General features: G+C 43.9%; 1 protein-coding gene across 1 annotated transcript in view; it reads right to left on the minus strand.

The window, feature by feature from the left end:
• The window catches only part of LOC145404491 (cardioacceleratory peptide receptor-like), a 149,614-nt gene that overhangs the window by 30,376 nt on the left and 97,369 nt on the right, over window positions 1–21,869 (minus strand). The window contains exons 3-4 of the mRNA XM_080276051.1: window positions 18,752–18,827; window positions 6,511–6,620 (exon numbers count right to left, since the gene is read on the minus strand). Coding sequence (XP_080132177.1) covers window positions 6,511–6,620; window positions 18,752–18,827 — 186 coding nt within the window. The remainder of the gene's footprint in view (window positions 1–6,510; window positions 6,621–18,751; window positions 18,828–21,869) is intronic.

Here is a 21,869-nt window from a genome sequence, read left to right on the forward strand (position 1 = left end):
CATATCAGCTCAATATGCCAGAACCATTTCCACTAAAGCTGATGTTATTATGCTCCAAGCCTCCAAGATATATTTGGATTTTTAATGAAATGTAGATTCAAGGGTATTTTAAAGACCTGAATGGTCTCTGTCTGTCTGTTTCTCTCTCTCTCTCTCCCTCTCTCTCCCTCTCAAACACACACACACACACACACACACACACACACACACACACACACACACACACACACACACACACACACACACACACACACACACACAATCCCTCAGCAGAAGTGTGTCAGTGAGGGATTAAGTTACGCCATGCAGCTCACTCATCAACGGTCAGAGTGAATCTCTTTCATGTGTAGTCACCAGTTTCTTTAATTTTTTTTTTCCTTTTTTTGCACAAAGAAAATAAAGAAGAGTTGCAGAAGTTGCCCTTTCCAGAGAACTTTGAGTATATTATAGTCAAAATCAAGGTCCCTTCACTGCGCGATGCCTAGACAAATTCATTTAAGTCTAGAGGTGATAGCGGCGGTGGGAAAGCCTGAGAAAGACAGTTCCAGATTATTTGTGTATTGTACAAGACAGAGAGAACTGATTAATTTTTGTATTACTCGTACAAAGGTGGACAGTACAAGGCTGAGAATGTGTAGCTAGACAGATACCACATGCCCACCGTAACGAAGGAGGGATGCTGACAAACACTTCAAATGAGCAGTGACCATTAAAACAGCAATAACAGAGGAAGACTGATGCAACACTACGGCGGGGAGAGAGAGAGAGAGAGAGAGAGAGAGAGAGAGAGAGAGAGAGAGAGAGAGAGAGAGGCAGAATTGGATCAGTAAAAGGAGGGTAATTGATGCGATGAAAAGCCTTTGACTCTAAGCAGAACTAGAGGCTCAGTGGAGCGAATGTCTCCGACAAGGGCAACATAATTTCTAAACCACTCATCATAATGGGTTAGGTTTTCTCATCACTGATTAGAGTTTCACAAAAAATATTTCCCGCATTCAGAATCTGTAATACGATCCGTATCGATCCCAAAAGTTAATCGATTGTTCCCTAGGACATGGGCTATCTACCGACCAAATTTGGTCCAAATAATTCTTTTATTTTTTGAGTAATCCTGCTAACAGACAAACAAACTAACAAACAAACAGGAGTGTGAACATTGTCTCCTTTTCGGAGAGAATTATGTGGTGAATCTCTCCCCCCCCCCTCACACACACATACGGTGAATATTCCCCCCCCCCTCACACACACACACACACACACACACACACACACACACTCTCTCTCTCTCTCTCTCTCTCTCTCTCTCTCACTAAGCCCTTTCCAGCAGTTGTTTGTCAGTAAGGGCTTAGGTGCCGCCAAGCTCGTCACATACGCTCACAGTTTGGCCTTTACCTTTCTCTGTTTTGACTATCATTTTATGCCATATTTCAATGGGGATATATATATATATATATATATATATATATATATATATATATATATATATATATATATGTGTGTGTGTATGTGTGTGTGTATGGAATTCCCGTGCCACATACTTTGCCCAGTTACCCTGACCTTTGATCAATTACTCTCAAAATCGAATTGCTGAATTTTGCATAGCCCTTGACTCTTCCACCAACGTTGGTTCAGATCAGATCAGAACTGTTTGAGCTGACTGCTTAGTGACCTTGAATTTTAAATCTTTCCCTGTGACCTTGACATTTGGCTGACTTCTCAAAACTTAATCCCTGTATCCTTGATTTAACCTCAACCCATATACAAAGTTTAGTCTAAAATAACTTGCATTGAGACACTGACCTTTGAGCTACTGTTACTCAAAAACAAGAGATCAGCCTTTAAGCTGATCCTCAGCTCATCCAAGTTGAACCCAAATCATACAAAAGCTATCTTAGTTCTTTCCTTCCCATACAGACACACGGGCTGAAATTTGGCGATGTCTTGTTACCATCACCTTTGAATAACTGTTCTTAAAATTAAATCCCTTTGTTCTTGCCTGACCTTTAACACTTCCACCAAGTTTTGTTTATATTAGATCAGATCTGTCTGTTGACATTTCCCTGTAACCTTTCACTGTGGCCTTGGCCTTTGAATGACTTTTTAAAAAATATATTAATTTTATTCTTGCTTTATCCTCAGCCCTCTACCAAGTTTGATGTAAAACAACTTTTACAGTTCACCTTGCCCTATGCCTTTGACCTTTGATCTACTCTTATTGTTCTAAAAAACAAGATGTATATTACTTGGCCGACCCTCAACCATTTTACCAAGTTTAGTTAAAACCGGGTCAAAACTGTTTAAGTCTGTGTTAATTATTAACACACACACACACACACACACACACACACACACACACACTGTCGAATTAGACCATGCCCAATGGCCTTGGCCTTTGATGGGTTGTTCTCAAAATTTAATTTCTCCGTTCTTATCTTCCCATCAACCTTTTCCTCAAATTTGGTCCTAATCAGATAAACACTGCTTAACCGTTACACTGCAATGTACACCCGAGGAAAGTTCCGCGTTAAACATTCGCTTACCATTTCGAAATAGTAAATGTGAGACAAGTGGTAGAGAAGCAGTAGCCAACATTCATCTATCTGGTAACCGTTTGAGAAGGATGGCGATGGAAGAGGGAGGGATAGGAACTATCAGCTCCCCCAGCCTTCCTCCTCCCTTAACCTCTCCCCTCCCACACAGTGAACCAGACATTTGAGTGTCTGGCTACCGCCTCGCTAGTGGTTGTCTCACGCATAAAGGTCCGAACTGGCAGGCAGGTATATAAGGTGGAACTTTCCTCGGGTGTACCTTCCAGGTATGTGAACGCGGCTGCAACAAACCTTCCAGAAGACGGTGGGAATTTTCGTATTTTTGACGCTCGATTACTCCCTTTTTTTGATTATGCATGCTGAGTGGATCGTGTAGATCCTCCCGGGATGCAGAAGGTTTGCACCAGTCAGTTTGCCACTGGTCTTCACAGAGTGAGGATAGTGCCCTGTTTCTAGAGTGATGGTAGTGTCCTGTTTCTTGAGTGAAGATAGTGCCCTGTTTCTAGAGTGAGGATAGTGCCCTGTTTCTTGAGTGAGGATAGTGCCCTGTTTCTTGAGTGAGGATAGTGTCCTGTTTCTTGAGCGAGGATAGTGCCCTGTTTCTCTCAAAATCTCCCTTCCATCACCGCCCAAGCGGGTGGGAAGCAAGCCCAGTCGCCTGAGTGTCACTACATATCACCTAAACACAAGTCTGACAGCACTGCCAACTGTTAATATTGGAGGACATGACCCAGACTTTTCGTACCCTGTCTTACTTTTCCCTACCGTACCTTGCCTTTTCTTGCCATGCCTTGCCTTTCCCTACCCAACGCTCTCTTTCCTTACCCTATCCTGCATCTCCCTACTCAATCCAAAGTTACCCTATCCTGCATCTCCCTACTCAATCCAACCTTACCCTACCCTGCTGTGCATCTCTCTACTCCACCCAACTTTCCTCACCTTTTCTTGCCATCCCCTTACCCTATTCTGCATCTCCCTATTCAAACCCGACTTTCCCTACCCCATCCTGCCTTTCCCAGTGATGCTTTACCTCTCCCCACCTGCATCTCCTTATCCAACCTACTCTACCCTGCCCTTCCCTATACTAGCCTGCATCTCTCTACCCTCTCTTGCCTTTCTCTACCCTATCCTGCCTTTTTCTAACCTACTCTGCATCTCTCTACTCTACCCTTCCTTTCCCAACCGTTCCCTGCCGTTCCCTGCCATGCTCTGACTTTTCCTACTCAGCTCTGCATCTTCTTACCCAACCAAGCATCTCCCCTGCCTCTCCCTACTCATCCCAGCCATTCCTTACCCTATCTTGCCTTTCCCTACCCTACCCTGCCATTTCTTACCCTACTCAGCCTTTTCCAACCCTATCCTGCATTTTCCTACCCTACCCTGCCTTTTCCTGCCATGCTTTGCCTTTCCTTACCATACCATGCCCTTCCCTGCCATGCTTTGGTGTGTGTGTTTGTGTGTGTGTGTTTGTGTGTGTGTGTGTGTGTGTGTGTGTGTGTGTGTGTGTGTGTGTGTGTGTGTGTGTGTGTGTGTGTGTGTGTGTGTGTGTGTGTGTGTGTGTGTACTCAAAATAATTCAAATAGATTTGACCTAATTTTATATCTTGGTGATTGCGTTGGGGATGAGCCAAAGACTATAACCATTGTTTTTGACAGCAGTAAGTCAAAGAACAAGGTAACAGGGCAGTGACAGCGAAAACGTTTTTATCCGATTCACACCAAGCCTTGTGGAAGTGCTGAAGATAATTCAAGAAAAAAAGGATTTCATTTTTAAGAACAGTGGGTCAAAGATCAAGGTCAAAAGAAATCAACAAAATCGAAATTTACAGAGCAAGATCAGCCAAAGTGCTGAGATCTGATTTGAACTAAACTTGGTGAAAATGTTAAGGATCAGGCAAGAACATGAGAGTTAAATTTTGAGAAAATCAGTCAAAACATCAAGGTAACTAGGAAATGTTGAAGTTAAACCCATGGGTTTAAATAACGAAAACGTTAGTTATCCGATTTGGATTCAACTTGGTGGAAAAGTTGAGGATCACCCAAACGGTTGACAATTGTTTTTTGAGAACAATAGGTCAAAGGTCAGGGTCGCATTGCAAGTCGTCTTAACTTTTCACAGTGTAGACTAACTGTACAGAAGGGTTGCGGCTAAAACAAAGCTAAGAAGATTCCACTTTGAGAACAAAAGTCAAAGATAAAGGTCACAAGTAAAGGTCAAAGGTCAACGTCACTGAGCAAAGCCAGCACAAACAAATCTGATCTGAATTGAACTAAACTTGGTGGAAGAGTTAAGGGTTAGGCAAGTTCGAAGTAAAACAGTTTCTGTGAGTAATCTGTCGAAGGTCAAGGTTGCAGGACAAAGCCAATTTCTTGTCCCATAGACCAGCTGGTGGTCGCGAATATTGCACTCACTCAGAACTCCTTGTGATTCTGTATTTCATTCTCTTATGCCGCTCATCATCATCATCATCATCATCATCATCACCATCACCATCATTATTATATCTTCGACGTCGTCGTCGTCGTCTTCGTCTCTCTCTCTCTCTCTCTCTCTCTCTCTCTCTCTCATAAAGTGGATATTCACATTCCTGGACACACTGACCAGAATGCCAACAGCCAACCCCTTTAGCACGATGACCACCTCTCTCTCTCTCTCTCTCTCTCTCTCTCCAAGAATTTATTTTTAAGTCTCTTCAATTATCTTCATACTGTTTTCACTTTAGTTGAGAGTTCTTGTAATGAAGGGACATATGAAGACTACGAGTATAAATTCCACAATAAATTTCCTAGTGCCAATAATCTCCCTTAGTTGATTATATCGTCTGGTCGTGGCAGGAATGCAGATAAAGGCATTTTATTTTTGGAGAGAGAGAGAGAGAGAGAGAGAGAGAGAGAGAGAGAGAGAGAGAGAGAGAGAGAGAGAGAGAGAGAGAGAGAGAGAATATGAGCCAATTCGAGCGAGCCATGGCACTTGTTTTTATGTAAATCTGTTGAGTGAAATCGACATCAACTTACCCAAGACTTTTATAACTGGTAGATTATATCCTTTTAAACCTTGGTCATAACAAGACAAAGCATGTGGCGTTCAAACTAAGGGGTAGAAGTTTTGGTTGCTGGGTGACTGGCTTTTAACTAACCTTTTCAACTGTTAAAAATGTAAACCAGTGCCGTGTAGGATCACATCACTGTTGAAAAAAAAAAAAATGGGGTTAGAGTATTCACGCTATTTGGAGAGCAGCGTCGACTCTCACGTTTTGACCTTCAGGGGGAACGACTTTACTTCGAAAAAATAAGATCTTGTATATCCAACATGGAATACAGTATATCCTAAAAAAAAAAAAAGAAAAAAAATAGACAAGGACGACGAAGAAGTGAACTTAGCATCCTAAATTGCCACCCCGAAGTATCGAAAAATAAATACCCTAAGATAACTGAACATTAATAAATTACATTAGAACGAACATCCCAGATAAACATCCGAGAACAGATGAGAATACAAGCACCTTAAACTAGATCCTAAAAAAAAAAAATAATCATCATCCTAATACTGAAGTAAATATGCATCACAAAAACACCATATAAGATAATAAAAAAACAAAGCAAACGCCCTTAAAACAAAACTGTAAGACCTTACAAACAAAAGTACATCCAAAAATTAACTTAAAGATATCCAACAGCACCTTAAAAACTAAAATTTTGTAAATACTCTAGAATACCGTAAATAGAAAAAAAAAAAAAAAATACCGGCACTGACCCGTCCCTGAGACCCTTATTCCCATGTGTTGTAATTTTCTTGTAGTTACGCTGAAGGGAATTTGATCCAAATTACTGAGGTGATGGAATTACCTCAGTAATTTGGATTAGATAGCAGTTGATATATTTCCTCTCTCTCTCTCTCTCTAGCTAGATAACGATACTCCCTCTCCCTGTGCCATTCTTGTCTATAATATCCTTCTACTGACCTGAAGAATGATGACTGGCGCCAGATGGTGAAGTAGACCCGCAGGTTGAAGACGAGGATGAGCACCTGGCACGACACGAACACCAGCGTCAACACTATACCCAGGTACACCTACACGAGAAAGAGTAATAAGTTTAGCGAGGGTAGAGAGTGTTCAGAGGGCGTAGAGAGAGTTCAGAGGCGGTAAAGAGTGTTCAGAAGGGGTAGATAGTGTTCAGAACGGGTAGAAAGTGTTCAGAAGGGGTAGAGAGTGTTCAGAGAGGAGTAGAGTGTTCAGAGATTGGAAAGTGTCCAGAGCGGGTGAATAGGAAAGATTCAAACATCAGCATCGACACTGCACCCAGACATACGTATAGAAGAGGTAGGAGTGTGTTAAAGGAGAGAGATACATATAAAACAGCCCCCACTACATCCAAATACACCTACAGGGAAGGGAGCAGAGTGCACAAGAAAGACATCTGCATGGGAGGGAGGGTAGCGCAAATGGGAATAAAGAAAAGAAGACAATCAGAAGCCTAGAGGAGAAAGATGAGAGAGCTCTGAGGAGTAAAACTCGAGCGCACGCGCACACACACACACACACACACACACACACACACACACACACACACACACACACACACACACACACACACAAACGTGCAAGAGAGAAAGGAAAGAGTGCAAAGAAGTACAAAAGAAGGAAGACACTTACAGGAGACAGGGAATAGTGAAGAGGAGCCCCCGCCCCCTTAAAAATAAATAAATAAATAAATAAAAGACACCTACAGGAGGGCAAGGAGGCAAACTGAGAACGACTACAGTAAAATCAAAGATGATGATTATTCTTTTCGTTCAAGTCAATTTCATATCTTTTGACTGCCAGGATATCTCTCAGCCAGTTGTGTGGTGTTTTCCTGAATAATCCACTGCATGCATCCAGGGCAGTGTGTGGGAATAGTGTGGTAACTGCGACAAGCTTATAAAGTTTCAGAGATGCAAAAGGCCGGGACACCAACAGTCCCATTACCGTCGCGTACCCAAACACCTGGAGGCCGTCACCAGCCAGAGAGAGAGAATAGGCAGGCAAAACACAGGCACGAAAGACAAAAACAAACTGAAGAAAACGGTCTTGTACTAGGTTCTTGCAAACGCGCATCTTGGGAAATAGATATATGGCCTATTTTATCCAATGAATACTCTATGGACAAATTCACGATGGTCACTCATTACACAGAAATTAACCGGTTCACCTGCTGATTTACTCCTTTTAATAATATGGAACGTATTTGCTCAGCGCAGATATTATCCAGCCCACGAGAGGGTCTGCGTAACATGTGAGGATGTTCTATGGGGTAATATCAATTAATAAGGAAGAGTCAAGTTCTGAGCCATCACAAGGCTACATAACTTAAAACAAAATCATCAGCAATAATAGGTAGGTAACGGTAGAGAATAGAACCTATCCTGATATAGCATTTATTACTGAGTTTTAGTCTATGAATTTCTTTATGAAGTTTGACACACACTTTCCCAGGATATAATTTATCTATTTATCTATCCATCTATCTATCTATCTTTCTGTCTGTCTGTCTGTCTGTCTGTCTATCTATTTATGTATCTGTCTGTTTATTTGTCTGTCTATTTATCCATCCATCCATCCATCCATCAATGTATGTACGTATTAATATATGTATCTGTGGTGTGATTGGTGTAGATGAAAGAATTTGGCACCACTGCGTGATGAGATCTGGCAACACGGGGGAAAAGTGTCACGGGGTTTTTATAATATCGCAGTAATTTTGATATAAATGGTTAAATATTATTTAAATTGATAATAATATTCAATAATATTGAAGAGCAGAGACAATGATTGTCTTGCTACATCAAGCAACGATTACTTTACGCTGGCTTAGCACGATTCTCTGAGAACGAGAATTTATAAACTTTCTCAACAGTACACAGCAGAGACTAATTACTCACAATTGCTGAATTACTGTACTGTTAGCCTCTGGAGAAAGTTACATCACCCCTGACAATAAATAACTAATACTAACATCAGGTTCTTGCCGATGCTTAACTCCCAGATGGCACAACGGATATTAAGTTAATACAAGACTGGTCTAAGTACCAGTTATGAAAGCAAACGTTTATGCAAGCTAGGAGCTATATGGAAAATAAGCTTAATTTGGATTAAATGAAACAAGATTTTACTTTACATTGAAGCTCAAGAAATAGAACTGTTAAATTTATTAATCCCAAAAAATAAATTTAACGTTACATTTCAAATCAATGAGACGCACTCACTCACTCTCACACGAGCTAAATACTTACGTCTAAAAAAAAAACACTTAATTAAACTCTTATAACTAGAAAATACACAAAAGAAATACTGTAGTCGATGAATTCTGCGTATCACCAGATGGGTGGGAAGACTGGACTAACTGTGAAGTGGAGTTTGGGTACTAGCTGACCTCTCACACTGCGGCACAGGACCTTCCTCCGTCACAACAAACACAAGACTGCGTAAGTCGTGGGAAAGCGGAGCACTCGGCCGCATTTTTTAACGGTCGAATGAGCAGGGGCGAACAATAAAAAACAATAGTATCGCTCAGTACAGCACTTAGTGACGTGCATTAAATCGGTCACCTTTTTGAAAACGGTGACGAATGATTTGAAAGTATACTCCGTAATGGAGGGAGAAACGGTTAGCTGAGCGATACACAGTGAGTTTTCCACTAATAGTTCGTGGCTTCTCACAAAAAGGAAATGTCGCGAATTGATTCGTGACATTACGCCCTTAGAATGTTAAATTTTTTCCTTATGGGAAAAAATTTGTGGATATATATATATATATATATATATATATATATATATGTGTACACATCCTAAGTCATTCGCACGAGATTCACACTGTGGTGTGTGTGCTATCCTGCTACAGGAGAAAGTCGCAGTCGCCAGTGAGCGAAAAAACCTCGTATTTACGTTAATAGAAACAAGCTTGAGGGAAAAACTCAGTGACGACTGTGAAAATCCTGTACTCAGGTCAAACTGAGCGAAAGTTCGCTACATTTACATTAACAACTAATTGTTATGTAGTGTTGTGTATGTAATACACGGTGTAGGTGTGACAGTTGTAGTGTAACTGTACCTACGTGTAAAATGACACAGTAATACAAATTTATAGTAAAATAATGATGACGAGGCAGAAGAGAAGGGGCGGCAGCATGCAACAGGAACGGCCAGCTGATCTGCACGGCAATGCTGCACCCACCAGCTACACCTGCGAAAAGAATTAAGGTGGAGCATCAAAACTGTTATTTCTGTCTCTCTCTCTCTCTGCCTAGCAATCAGTACTCGTCATTATTAACCAGGAAACGTAATTCTTGAATTCACAAATTGCTTAGAACCCTTATAGCTTACTGGTTAACGCTTTCATTATTAACCAAGAAACGTGCCAGTTCTTGAATTCACAAATTGCTTAGAACGGGCAGTTTACTGGTTAACCTAACATTATTAACCAGGAAACGTGCCAGTTCTTGAATTCACAAATTGCTTAGAACGGGCAGTTTACTGGTTAACCTAACTCTACACTTACGAGTAATACAGGAAGCTGAAAATCGCTACGCAATCTCGGGCAGGTCACGTTTTAACACCCACCGTGGGTGTGAACACTCATGTGGGTAATGTGCATTCTCCGGGAATCCTCAGAGAGGCCCACAGCTCGAGACATTCCACAAGGTAATTCATACACAGCCTCGGACTGTCTCTGCAAGGTTCTCAAACTTCCCCCTTAACTTATGGTATACATGTATGTACAAGCCCTGGATATACTGTGTCCTGTAGGGCCAACGAGTGAGACGTCTGGTCTACACTTTTAACTGGGAACCAGGCTGGTCCTTGGATTACTCAAATCGCTTAAGATGCCTATTTACGGAACCCAACATACAACAGTTGCTAGTTAGTAAGCAGTTAGTAGGTGAGACATCAGGTCTACACCCACATTACCACTACCCTGTCTCTCAACTGACTCAGAGATTACAGGTGTGGTTAGAAACGGCACAGGAAGGGCATGTCCCTGATTAGTGGTGTTACTTTGACACACACTGCAGGAACGGCCAAAACTATCTATGTCTCGTCCCATCCCTGGCCAGAAAAAGTCAGCTCGGATACGGCCCTGGGTCTTCCTTTTGCCCATGTGACCTCCTGAGGCTGAACAATGACCCCATTGTAACACTGCTAGGCGGTACTTGGCGGGAACGACAAACTGCAGTCGAACCTCGCCCTCGGGTGTTCGTGACTCACGGTAAAGCCGTCCTTGTTTGCGAAGGAACTTGGCTTGACCTCCCCGTGAATACTTAATCACTCGACCCTTTTGTTTGTTCCGCACGGTAGCAAGTGTCGGGTCAGAATGTTGTTCTTGCACAAGTTGACTACACATCAGATCTTGCGGCGATTCAATGATCACTGGGGTGACACAGTCTGGAGCCTCAGTCATGGCTCGTGTTACCGCAGCAGCCGAAGTCTGAGTAGCGTCATCGGAACAACTATCCTTGACTCTATTAATATTGCCTACTATAAAGTCAAATAGAGGCTCTGGCATGACAACTGCAAGTGTCGTACCAGTATAAAATGGAGATGCCACCTGGATACGTGCCTCAGGGAACAATCTCACTGATCCATCAATAAGTCTAACTTGGATCTGTCGACCTGTATACTGCTCAGGCCGAACTAAACTCTGCTTAACAGAGCAACCTGAGGAACCATTGTCTCTCAGGATCTTCACAGGAATGTCTCCCACAAACCCTGGCTGTACAAGGAAGGTACTGTCACCTGTGGGAGGGCCTGTGGAGGAAGCAGCTAGCCACTCATGAGGCTGCTGAATTGATGTGGCAAACATTGTGCCTTGAGGGTTATATGATGGAACATTGGCCATCTGTGGAGGGGGGTTCACTGTCACTGTGGGACTAGTGAACTGTGGGGAAGTACCCACACTGGTAGGGACGTGACCACCAAGCTGCTGCTGAGGAATGAAGGCTGCATTAGCTTCCTGCCTCTTTTGAGCTGGTGGTGAAAAAGTTTGTCCCGACGGTCGGTTGCGTGGCTGATACTGCTGCTGGTTAGGGTACTTGTACCTCTTCCACTCAGGTTTCTGAGTGTTTTGCCCCTGGTCCTTCCACTGCGGTTTTGGACCTTGGCCATTATTCTGAGAATGGCCTTGTTGCTGGGATTCAGTCTGAGACGGCTTCCCAGACTTATCAGGTTTTCTGTTCCAGGTGTTTTGCTGCTTGCGAGCTTGATACCCGTATGCAGTAAAGAATGCGTCAGCCTTCTCTACCATTTGGCTGGCATCTTTCACCTGGCAGATCTTAAGCTGTGCCATAAGCTCAGCAGGCCACGACCTCTCTAGCTGTGTACGCAGCATAAGGTCAATTATCCCCCACGCGTGGAAGGAGTTTCATCTTTCTCCATCCACTCACCTAGGTAAGCAGTGAGACGGTCGAGGAACTGAACAGCTGTCTCCTTGTCTTGGAGACGAGCTCGCATGAACTGAGCTTTGGCGTCGTCTACTGTGAGACCATACGCCTTAATGAGTGCAGCTTTCATCACTTCATACGTGAGATTGTCTCCACGAATTCTGTGGAGAATATCGAGGGCAGGGCCCTCAAACAGGCTAAGAAACTGAAGCCGCTTAGCTGCATCATCGAGCTGGTAAAGCTGAGCCATGTCTTCAAATCGAGCTATGTATGGCTCTGGATTCGCTCGCCATCTTTGTATGGGGGAAGCTTGATGTGTGGGGTCGCCATAACATGTGCAGGGAGAGCGCTCGTGGAGCTTGAACCAACTGCACCAGATGTGTCTGAAGCCAAGGAATCTCGCTTGAGCTTCAGCACTTCAAGTTCATGTTTTTCTCGTGCTTCTCGCTCGGCACGTTCGTGTTCTCGTTCTCTGTCTCGTTGTTCACGCTCGTATTCGCGCTCTTTCTCACGCTGCTCTTGTTCATATGCACGCTCTCTTTCACGCTGTTCGCGCTGTTCTCGCTCGTGTTCCAAGTCGAGTTCGCGCTGTTTTTGCTCGTGTTCACGCTGTTCTCGCTCGTATTCGCGCTGAATTCTACGCTCTTCACGAGCATCTTTCTCACGTTCTTGCTCGTAATTGAACCGTGAGAGTATGTATTCTTTGATTTCAATTGGGTCCGTAAGGCCCATATCTTTGGCTTCCTGTAAGAATACGGTGGTAGCCATGTCGCTAACTCAATCTAAATAACTAGCGACTCAGTACTGATTGCTGCTTCGCAAACGAATGCTAATAACCACAAGTAAAGAGTACAGACACAAGCTAGTGGTGACCAGTCTTATCCAGTTAACTGGCAAAGAATAAATCAAAAGTGTAAATGACTGGGAAGACTCAATAATAAACACAATGGGTACGGCGACTTCCCAGAAGCGAATAAAATCGTCTGGCGTTACCAAAATAAACTAGAGTTAAGTACTCTATGAATTGATAAAGCAAAATTCACTTGCTAAATTAACGGTAAACACCAGTAAGCTTGTGCCTATAAACTTTAATGATAAATACCTAAATATGAATGAGTGAGCACTATCTCGTGAATAGCTTTAGAGCTAGGAGTTAATATCCTGGAATGAGGTCGCCAATTGTCACGGGGTTTTTATAATATCGCAGTAATTTTGATATAAATGGTTAAATATTATTTAAATTGATAATAATATTCAATAATATTGAAGAGCAGAGACAATGATTGTCTTGCTACATCAAGCAACGATTACTTTACGCTGGCTTAGCACGATTCTCTGAGAACGAGAATTTATAAACTTTCTCAACAGTACACAGCAGAGACTAATTACTCACAATTGCTGAATTACTGTACTGTTAGCCTCTGGAGAAAGTTACATCACCCCTGACAATAAATAACTAATACTAACATCAGGTTCTTGCCGATGCTTAACTCCCAGATGGCACAACGGATATTAAGTTAATACAAGACTGGTCTAAGTACCAGTTATGAAAGCAAACGTTTATGCAAGCTAGGAGCTATATGGAAAATAAGCTTAATTTGGATTAAATGAAACAAGATTTTACTTTACATTGAAGCTCAAGAAATAGAACTGTTAAATTTATTAATCCCAAAAAAATAAATTTAACGTTACATTTCAAATCAATGAGACGCACTCACTCACTCTCACACGAGCTAAATACTTACGTCTAAAAAAAAAACACTTAATTAAACTCTTATAACTAGAAAATACACAAAAGAAATACTATAGTCGATGAATGCTGCGTATCACCAGATGGGTGGGAAGACTGGACTAACTGTGAAGTGGAGTTTGGGTACTAGCTGACCTCTCACACTGCGGCACAGGACCTTCCTCCGTCACAACAAACACAAGACTGCGTAAGTCGTGGGAAAGCGGAGCACTCGGCCGCATTTTTTAACGGTCGAATGAGCAGGGGCGAACAATAAAAAACAATAGTATCGCTCAGTACAGCACTTAGTGACGTGCATTAAATCGGTCACCTTTTTGAAAACGGTGACGAATGATTTGAAAGTATACTCCGTAATGGAGGGAGAAACGGTTAGCTGAGCGATACACAGTGAGTTTTCCACTAATAGTTCGTGGCTTCTCACAAAAAGGAAATGTCGCGAATTGATTCGTGACAAAAAGCAAAGTGAGAGAGACGAGGGTGCTGGCGAACGGGCAGTTTTGAAGTGGTGGCTTGCTTGGTGAGACGTTTCGGATTCCTGCGGTGGCAAGGAGGCTGGTTGTTTTAGGGAGCTCCTCTTGCGATGGTGATTTTCCCAACCTTAGTCGCAATGGGGCTGTAAGGTCGGTAATAGTTGGTCACGAAAAGTCTGGAAGGTCAACTTAAGGAGGCGCAGGTGACCTGCAGGGACGACAGGTGCTGGAGACTCGAACAAGCAGTCAACTGACTCTGCTGCCACAGGCAAGGTGATTGAATTTTCCGTTATCCCACAAGCTATCTAGGCTGTGTATCAACATGGCTGGAAAAGGGAAGCTGAGTAGCGAGATGATGAGGTCGTATGATGGTCAGGGCGATGTGGTGGCCTGGTTAAAAAAGGCTGAGTTGGTGGCCAAACTGACGGACATCAAAGATTTGGCCAGTTTTGTACCACTGTTTCCGGAAGGAGATGCATTAGCCTTGTATCTTGAGATGAATGAGAACGATCAGCAGGACTATAAGAAAATAGGAAATAGATTGAAGGCAGCTTTTTCCCAAGGGATGTTTGAGGCATATGGAGCGTTAAAGAAGATCCAGTGGACAGGTGAACAGGTGGATGTTTTTGCCAACGAAATAAGACGGCTAGCAGGGCTAGCGGGCTGGAAGGGTGAGGGCCTGGAGAGGGCTGTAAAGTTAGGATTTGTGACTGGGTTCCCAGATAGGATATCAGTGGAACTGCAGCAGGTGAAGGACATTGAAACGGTGGATATGAGTGATTTGATCATGAGGGCTAGAGTATTGACCTCTGGAGCTGGGGGTCAGGAAGTTGCAGCAGTTGCAACTAGAGGTCCGGTATCAGCGGAACGCTGGCAAGCTCCTCAGTGTGCCTCATCCTCACGAGGCGAGCAAAGTAGCAAGAGGGAGACTCGGGGGTTCAAGGGTCGTTGCTTCCGATGTGGTGGTCCTCACATGATTAAAGATTGTAGAGAGCCAAAGCCAGCCCTAACATGTTACAGATGTGGAAAGGAGGGTCACATAGCGAGTCGGTGTGACCAGGGAAATGGGCAGGGGGGAGCTGCTGCGCCGGAAGCTACCCCCTCAGACAAGTAAAGGCGCTTCCAAGTTCCCTGCCAGTAGTCAAGGTCTTGGTGGGGGCCAGGAGGGTGAGGGCACTGGTGGATTCTGGTTGCTCAACCACTGTGTGTGCCTCCCGATTAGTAGGGAGATGTACAGAGAAGGGTGAAGGGCTGGTAACAGTTGATGGGAGAGAAATTGGATGTGAGGGCACCAAAGAAGTAGAGTTGACGGTGCAAGGGACCCAGCTGAGACTTAAGGTTATCGTGCTTGCTGAAGTGATTAATGGGATCGACGTAGTGGTGGGAATGGATGTGATTAGTCAACTGGGTGGCGTGATGATAAGGAATGGAGGAGTAACTTTTGGGAAGGCATCAGAATCCTGCTCACAGGTAGAGAGAGGGGAGGTTCAGTGTGCCGTTGCAGTAGCAGAGGTAAGGTTGGAAGGAAGTTGTAAGAGTGCTGAGCCTGAGGGACTCAAGAAGTTAGAGTCAAAGACAGCTGTTGGACAGAAGGCTGATCTATGTAAAATAGTAGACAAAGACTTCGTTGCAGAATTTGACGGCACGAAGTGGGTAGTGGAGTGGTTTCTAAAGGGAGAGTCACCGGTTTTAAAGAATAAGGTGGGTTGTCATGAGCATGCAACGAAAGAGCCCGTAAGAGAAGAATTTGACAGGGAGGTGGAGAGATGGATCGCTGAGGGTATACTGGTGCCGTGGGGGAAGGAAGTGAAAAGTGGAGTGTTGCCATTGATGCCGGTGGTGCAGCCGATGAAGAACAAGGTTCGGCCAGTACTGGACTTCCGTGAGCTCAATGTTCATGTGATGTCTCATACAGGCAACGATGCTGTCGATGTGTGTAGTGAGACACTGAGAGAATGGAGACGGATGAGTGGAGCCTCGACCATCGTGGATTTGAAGTCAGCCTACCTGCAAGTTCATGTTGTCAAGAAGTTGTGGAGGTACCAGCTGGTGAACTACAAGGGGAAGACATATTGTTTAATGAGGCTGGGTTTCGGGTTAAGTTCGGCACCGAAAATCATGACAAGGATCCTCAAAACAGTGTTGAGTAAAGGGAAAGGGATGGAGGCTGCTACAAATTCATATGTTGATGATATACTGATCGATGAGACGAGGGTTGCAGTATCTGAAGTTGTGGAGCACCTGAAGTTGTATGGATTGGCCACGAAACAGCCTGAGCCACTGGAAGGGGGTACTGCCTTGGGTCTGAGACTGGAAAGAGAGAGAACTGGGGAGCTAGTTTTCCGGAGAGCCAATGAGGTGCCGGCAGTGAGGGAGGACTTGAGTAGGAGAGAGTTGTTTTCCGTGTGTGGAAAGTTGGTGGGCCACTACCCAGTTGCAGGATGGCTCCGGGTAGCGTGTAGTTATGTGAAGAGGAGAGCCGAGGGTGTGAGATGGGAGGACAAGGTTGGGAAGGAGACCATTGAAATGATGCAAGATATCGTGAGGCGGGTAAGGCACAAAGACCCGGTAAGAGGGAGATGGTACGCGGCCAGGTCAGAGAAAGGAGTTGTTTGGTGTGATGCAAGCAGTATCGCAACGGGAGTGATTTTGGAGATTGGTGATGAGACTGTTGAGGATGGTACGTGGTTAAGGAAAAAAGACGACTACAACCATATCAACGTGGCAGAGCTGGATGCTGTACTGAAAGGCGTCAATTTAGCTCTAAAGTGGGACTTGCGAGACATCGAGTTGCGAACGGATTCAGCTACAGTGTTTGGTTGGCTGAGATCAGCAGTGACTGCTGAGAACAGAGTTCGGGTGAAGGGACTCTCAGAACTGATTGTGAAGCGCCGCTTGGGGATCTTGAAAGACTTGAACTCTTTTGATAGAAGAGTTCAGGGTCAACCTGCGTTTAAGTATTGTGCCGTCTGAGAAGAATAAAGCATATGTTCTAACGAGGGTGAAGAAAGCGTGGCTAGGGGTCCCGGAAGAGGCATCGGGAGAGGCTATGGTGTGCTGCACAGGAGTCCAAAGTGTGGAAGATCTGCACCAAATGCACCACATGGGGGAAGGTTGACCCAGCAGTCACGAGAGACAAGGTCCGTCGGGTGGTGAGACACTGTAGCAAGTGTCAGTCAATTGATCCTGCACCAGTTGTGCATGAAGCAGGGGAGATCAGAGTAGAGAGCAATTGGAAGAGACTAGCAGTGGATGTGACTCATTACAGGCAGGGGCTGTATTTATCTATGGTTGATTGTGGACCTGGTAGGGTAGCTATATGGAGAAAGCTAAGGGCAGAAAATGCAGAGGAAATTGCAGGAGCACTGAACGAGGTATTTTTGGAGAGGGGCCCAGTCGATGAGGTGCTGATTGATAACAGCACTGCTTTCCGGTCGCAGGTTTTGAAGAATGTGCTTGACAAGTGGAATATTAGTCGTTACTTTAGAGCTGTGTACCGGCCAAGTGGAAATGGAATCGTGGAGAGACATCATCGGACAATCAAGGCCATGGCAGAAAGGGCTCGGGTGACACCTATGGAGGCGGTATTTTGGTATAATATGTCGCCCAAGTCAGGCCAGGATGAGACGACTGTTCCGCAGAGGGCGGTGTTTAAGTATGAGTGGCGACATCCTAGTATGGTACCAAAGAGTGTGGGGGGCGAGGAAGGAGATGCGTCCGTCCAGATTGGAGATGAAGTTTGGGTGAAGCCACCGAATGCAAAATGCACGTCACAATGGGGGAAGGGCACAGTGAATGATGTGCATTCCCAGAACAATGTCTCCGTCGACGGGATACCGCGGCATATCCTGGACATTAGAAGAGTCGTGGACTCATCGACGGAGGACGAGGGGCCAGTGGCACCTGGTGGGGACGAAGTGGTAGTAACAACTGGTGAAGACGAGGAGATACCACGGCGGTTGCGGCGAGAGAGACGACCACCGGTGTGGATGAGAGATTATGAAGAGGGAGAGTCAAGTGGGGAGGAGTATTAATTAGTGATCTTAAGATCAAGGGGGCGTGTGGTGTGATTGGTGTAGATGAAAGAATTTGGCAACACTGCGTGATGAGATCTGGCAACACGGGGGAAAAGCAAAGTGAGAAGAGGGTGCTGGCGAACTGGCAGTTTTGAAGTGGTGGCTTGCTTGGTGAGACGTTTCGGATTCCTGCGGTGGCAAGGAGGTTGGTTGTTTTAGGGAGCTCCTCTTGCGATGGTGATTTTCCCAACCTTAGTCGCAATGGGGCTGTAAGGTCGGTAATAGTTGGTCACGAAAAGTCTGGAAGGTCGACTTAAGGAGGCGCAGGTGACCTGCAGGGACGACAGGTGCTGGAGTCTCGAACAAGCAGTCAACTGACTCTGCTGCCACAGGCAAGGTGATTGAATTTTCTGTTATCCCACAGTATCGATACATACAACGCAAAAAAAATGTATAAATGGGAACGTCAGCCAATAACCTGACACGAGTCACTGGTGCACATGTTAATAAAGTGTGAGCCACAGCGAGCCGTGTGTGTCCACCCACTCACCTGTCTGAAGCTGGTGTCCAATTCCTTTGTGTAGAACTTGGACACGCAGTACACATCACCTCCAGGCGTCACGTGTCTGTGGGAGAGGGCAGAGTGGGCTGAGTGGTGAATGGGGTAGTAGGGTGAGTGGGAGAATGGGGTATATGGAAGAGTTGGGCAATGGATAGATGGGGTGAGTGGGGGATTGGTTTGATGGGATAAATAAGGTGGGCGAGTGACTGGCTTGAATGGGATGAAATCATAAGTGAGGTGGGTTAGTGAGCTGGTGAATGGGGTGAGTGGGGAGTGGAACTGATGGAAAGGGAGTGATGTGTACGGGAGGGGGTTAGAGAGGAAAGATCGTGAAATAATACTTAGCAGAAAAGAATAAAAAAAGGGGGGAAATCAAGAGATGAAGTCAAAGTAAAAAAGGAAACGAGGAAAGAAGTGGAAAGTCAAGATATAGTAAAGTCATCAAGGCAAACCAAAAAGGGAGGGATGAGATGAGGGAAGTTAAGAAATATGTGATAAAGGGAGAAAGAGGAGTGACACAAGAGGAAGGCCAAGATTTAGTAGTCATCGTAGTAAATGAAAAACTAAAAACTAAAAAGAGGATGAGGAAACTACAGGAAAGTTATCATAGAAAAAGCAGGGAAAAATGGAGGAGGAGGAAGGCCAGTAAAACTATGAGAGTATATAAAAAATGAACACTAAAATAGGAAGGGTAAACTATTTAAAAATTCCCAAGTACTGTTAACATACTCGTACATAAAAATATCACTCTTTCCCGCTTTTTTATACTTCAAACTGTCCTTAACATCTAACGTACCACAACTTGTAAGCTGCCCAAACCACTAAATTACCCTAACTACTTGCCTACTCTACCCACTAACGTACACTACCTACCAACCTGCCTGAACTACTAACCTGTCCTAACTTTCAACCCATCCATACTACTCTATTGCACTACCCACTAACGTTTTCTAACCACTAACCCAGCCTAACTAATAACCCATCCTAACTCCTGACCTATCCTAACTAATAACCCACCTTAACTTCTGACCTATCCTAACTAATAACCCACCCTAACTTCTGACCTATCCTAACTTCTAACCTCTCCTAACTACTAACCTACCGTAACTATTGACTTAACATCATCGTACTCTAATTTCATTCGCAGTGATAAAGGCCCCTCTCCTCCACACACTCCCTCCTACCTCTCCTACAATTAACGTGATTGGCTTTAGGAATGTATTTTTTTCCTCGATAAATCCTGTCACTCGCCCTGATAGACAGCCAGGGAAGAGAGGTACAGGCAGAGACACAAGTTAGTATCTTCCCAAAGTTTGACGAATATATAGCTGAAAAATCGAACCATCTGAAACACATACTAGTCGGGTTAGTATTTTCAGTGTATTTCGCCAGTCGTAAATTTTCTTCAAACAGAACTGGGAAGATAGTTGTTTCTTTGACTGAACCTTGGAGTGGAATTTAGTGTAGGCTTTGTTCTTTAGTGTGATATAGCGCGCTTGTTCTAACATGAAAAAGATCTTTAATTCCACTGAGGTCGATTGATGGCTAAATGTAATGTGATTGGAGGCCCATTTAACAAGTAACAAACTCATTGCTACCTATAAATTATGGATTGTCGAATTTCATGCCACCATATCCACGTCTTTACATGTAAGTTACGTAAGTGACCCAGTTCCTTTAGGTAAAAACAAACGGATTACAATTGTCCTAGCACTTTCGCAGGCAGTGTATTCTTCTCAAGATTTTATTGTGGACATCACCTAACTATTTTACTCAACCGAAGAAACCGTTCACAGGAAAATATTAAAAACAGTTTGTATTAAACTCTTCCAGGGAAAGAGCACATTCACGATTTTATTCGGTTACTGCCAAACGATATTTATTTAGCAAAGGGGAATTCCTGTCGCATAAAATTAAGGTGTCCAGTAATTTCGCCTTATACAGCGGAGGGGATAGAAAATGAGAATTAGACTTCTTTATCTCCATCATCTGTTTCCCTTCCTTCCCCACCCAGCTCTTGATATTTTTATCTGCCCTAGCTTTCCCTTCCGCTCCTCATCCTTCCCTTTCCTTTCCTTCCCTCCTCCACCACACTATAGGCTGGCATTTTAAAAAATACTTATACTTAGATACCATACTGCATTTGTCATCTATAATGTGTTTCCGTTTAGTTCTACATGTTTTCTCTCATCTTGCCTTCCTCTCCTCATCCATCCGTCTCCCTCTAACCTCTATTACTCATTTTTTTTTTTTTTTATAAATACTGCACTTGTTACTTATAATCTATGGGCTTCTGTCTACCCAACAGTTACTCTGCCTTTCACGACCTCTCATCATCGTTCCCTCTCCTTCTTCTTCTTTCTACCCAATGCCATGTAAACAACTTGTATGTACATAGACATTGAATTTGTCATCAATATTGGGAGAGCTTCTTAATCTACACAGCTCTTAATCTCGGTGTTACTGCTCTTCTCTTCTTCTCCTCAGCCTTCCCTTCATTCTTCCACATCCCTCCAACACACTCCTAGCAAACATTTCAAAATACATAATTTGACACTGCATTTCTCATCTAGATTGTGTGGACTTCTTATTCCCACTTAAGTATTGATCTCAAAGTTTCTCTTTCTCCCCTAATCCTTGCCTCTCCTTCCACTTCCTCTCCATCGCACTCCAAGCAAACAACTTTTTCCCCACATCTCCAGGGTTTGCAGGTTTTCTGGCGTAAAACTTTGGCCTATATATAAAGTTACCCAAATCAGGATGCACGGCCACACCTCGGGGTAAAAAGATGGACGAGAAAGGGGAACTCGAGGATGCCTAACTTAGTGAGGAAGTCTTGATAGATATTTTGACCTTGGGAACACGATTTTGTTTGCCTGTCTGTTTACCTGTCCTTCTTTGTTTGTCTCTATCTTTCTGTTGCGGAAGTGCTTTAATAGAGTGGAGACGTCTTGGGAGATAATTGGACCTTGGAGATATGAAATTTGTCCATCTACCTGTCTGCATTTCTCCCTGTCTATCTGTTTATCTTTCAGCCTATATCTCTCTGTCTAGATTTGTAAGAAATGTAACACATCTGTTTGTTCATACCTACTGGTTCTCGTTT

This window comes from Coenobita brevimanus, chromosome 63, assembly GCF_032717465.1.
Source record: "Coenobita brevimanus isolate Jiangsu-jjx chromosome 63, ASM3271746v2, whole genome shotgun sequence".
Taxonomy (NCBI): domain Eukaryota; kingdom Metazoa; phylum Arthropoda; class Malacostraca; order Decapoda; family Coenobitidae; genus Coenobita; species Coenobita brevimanus.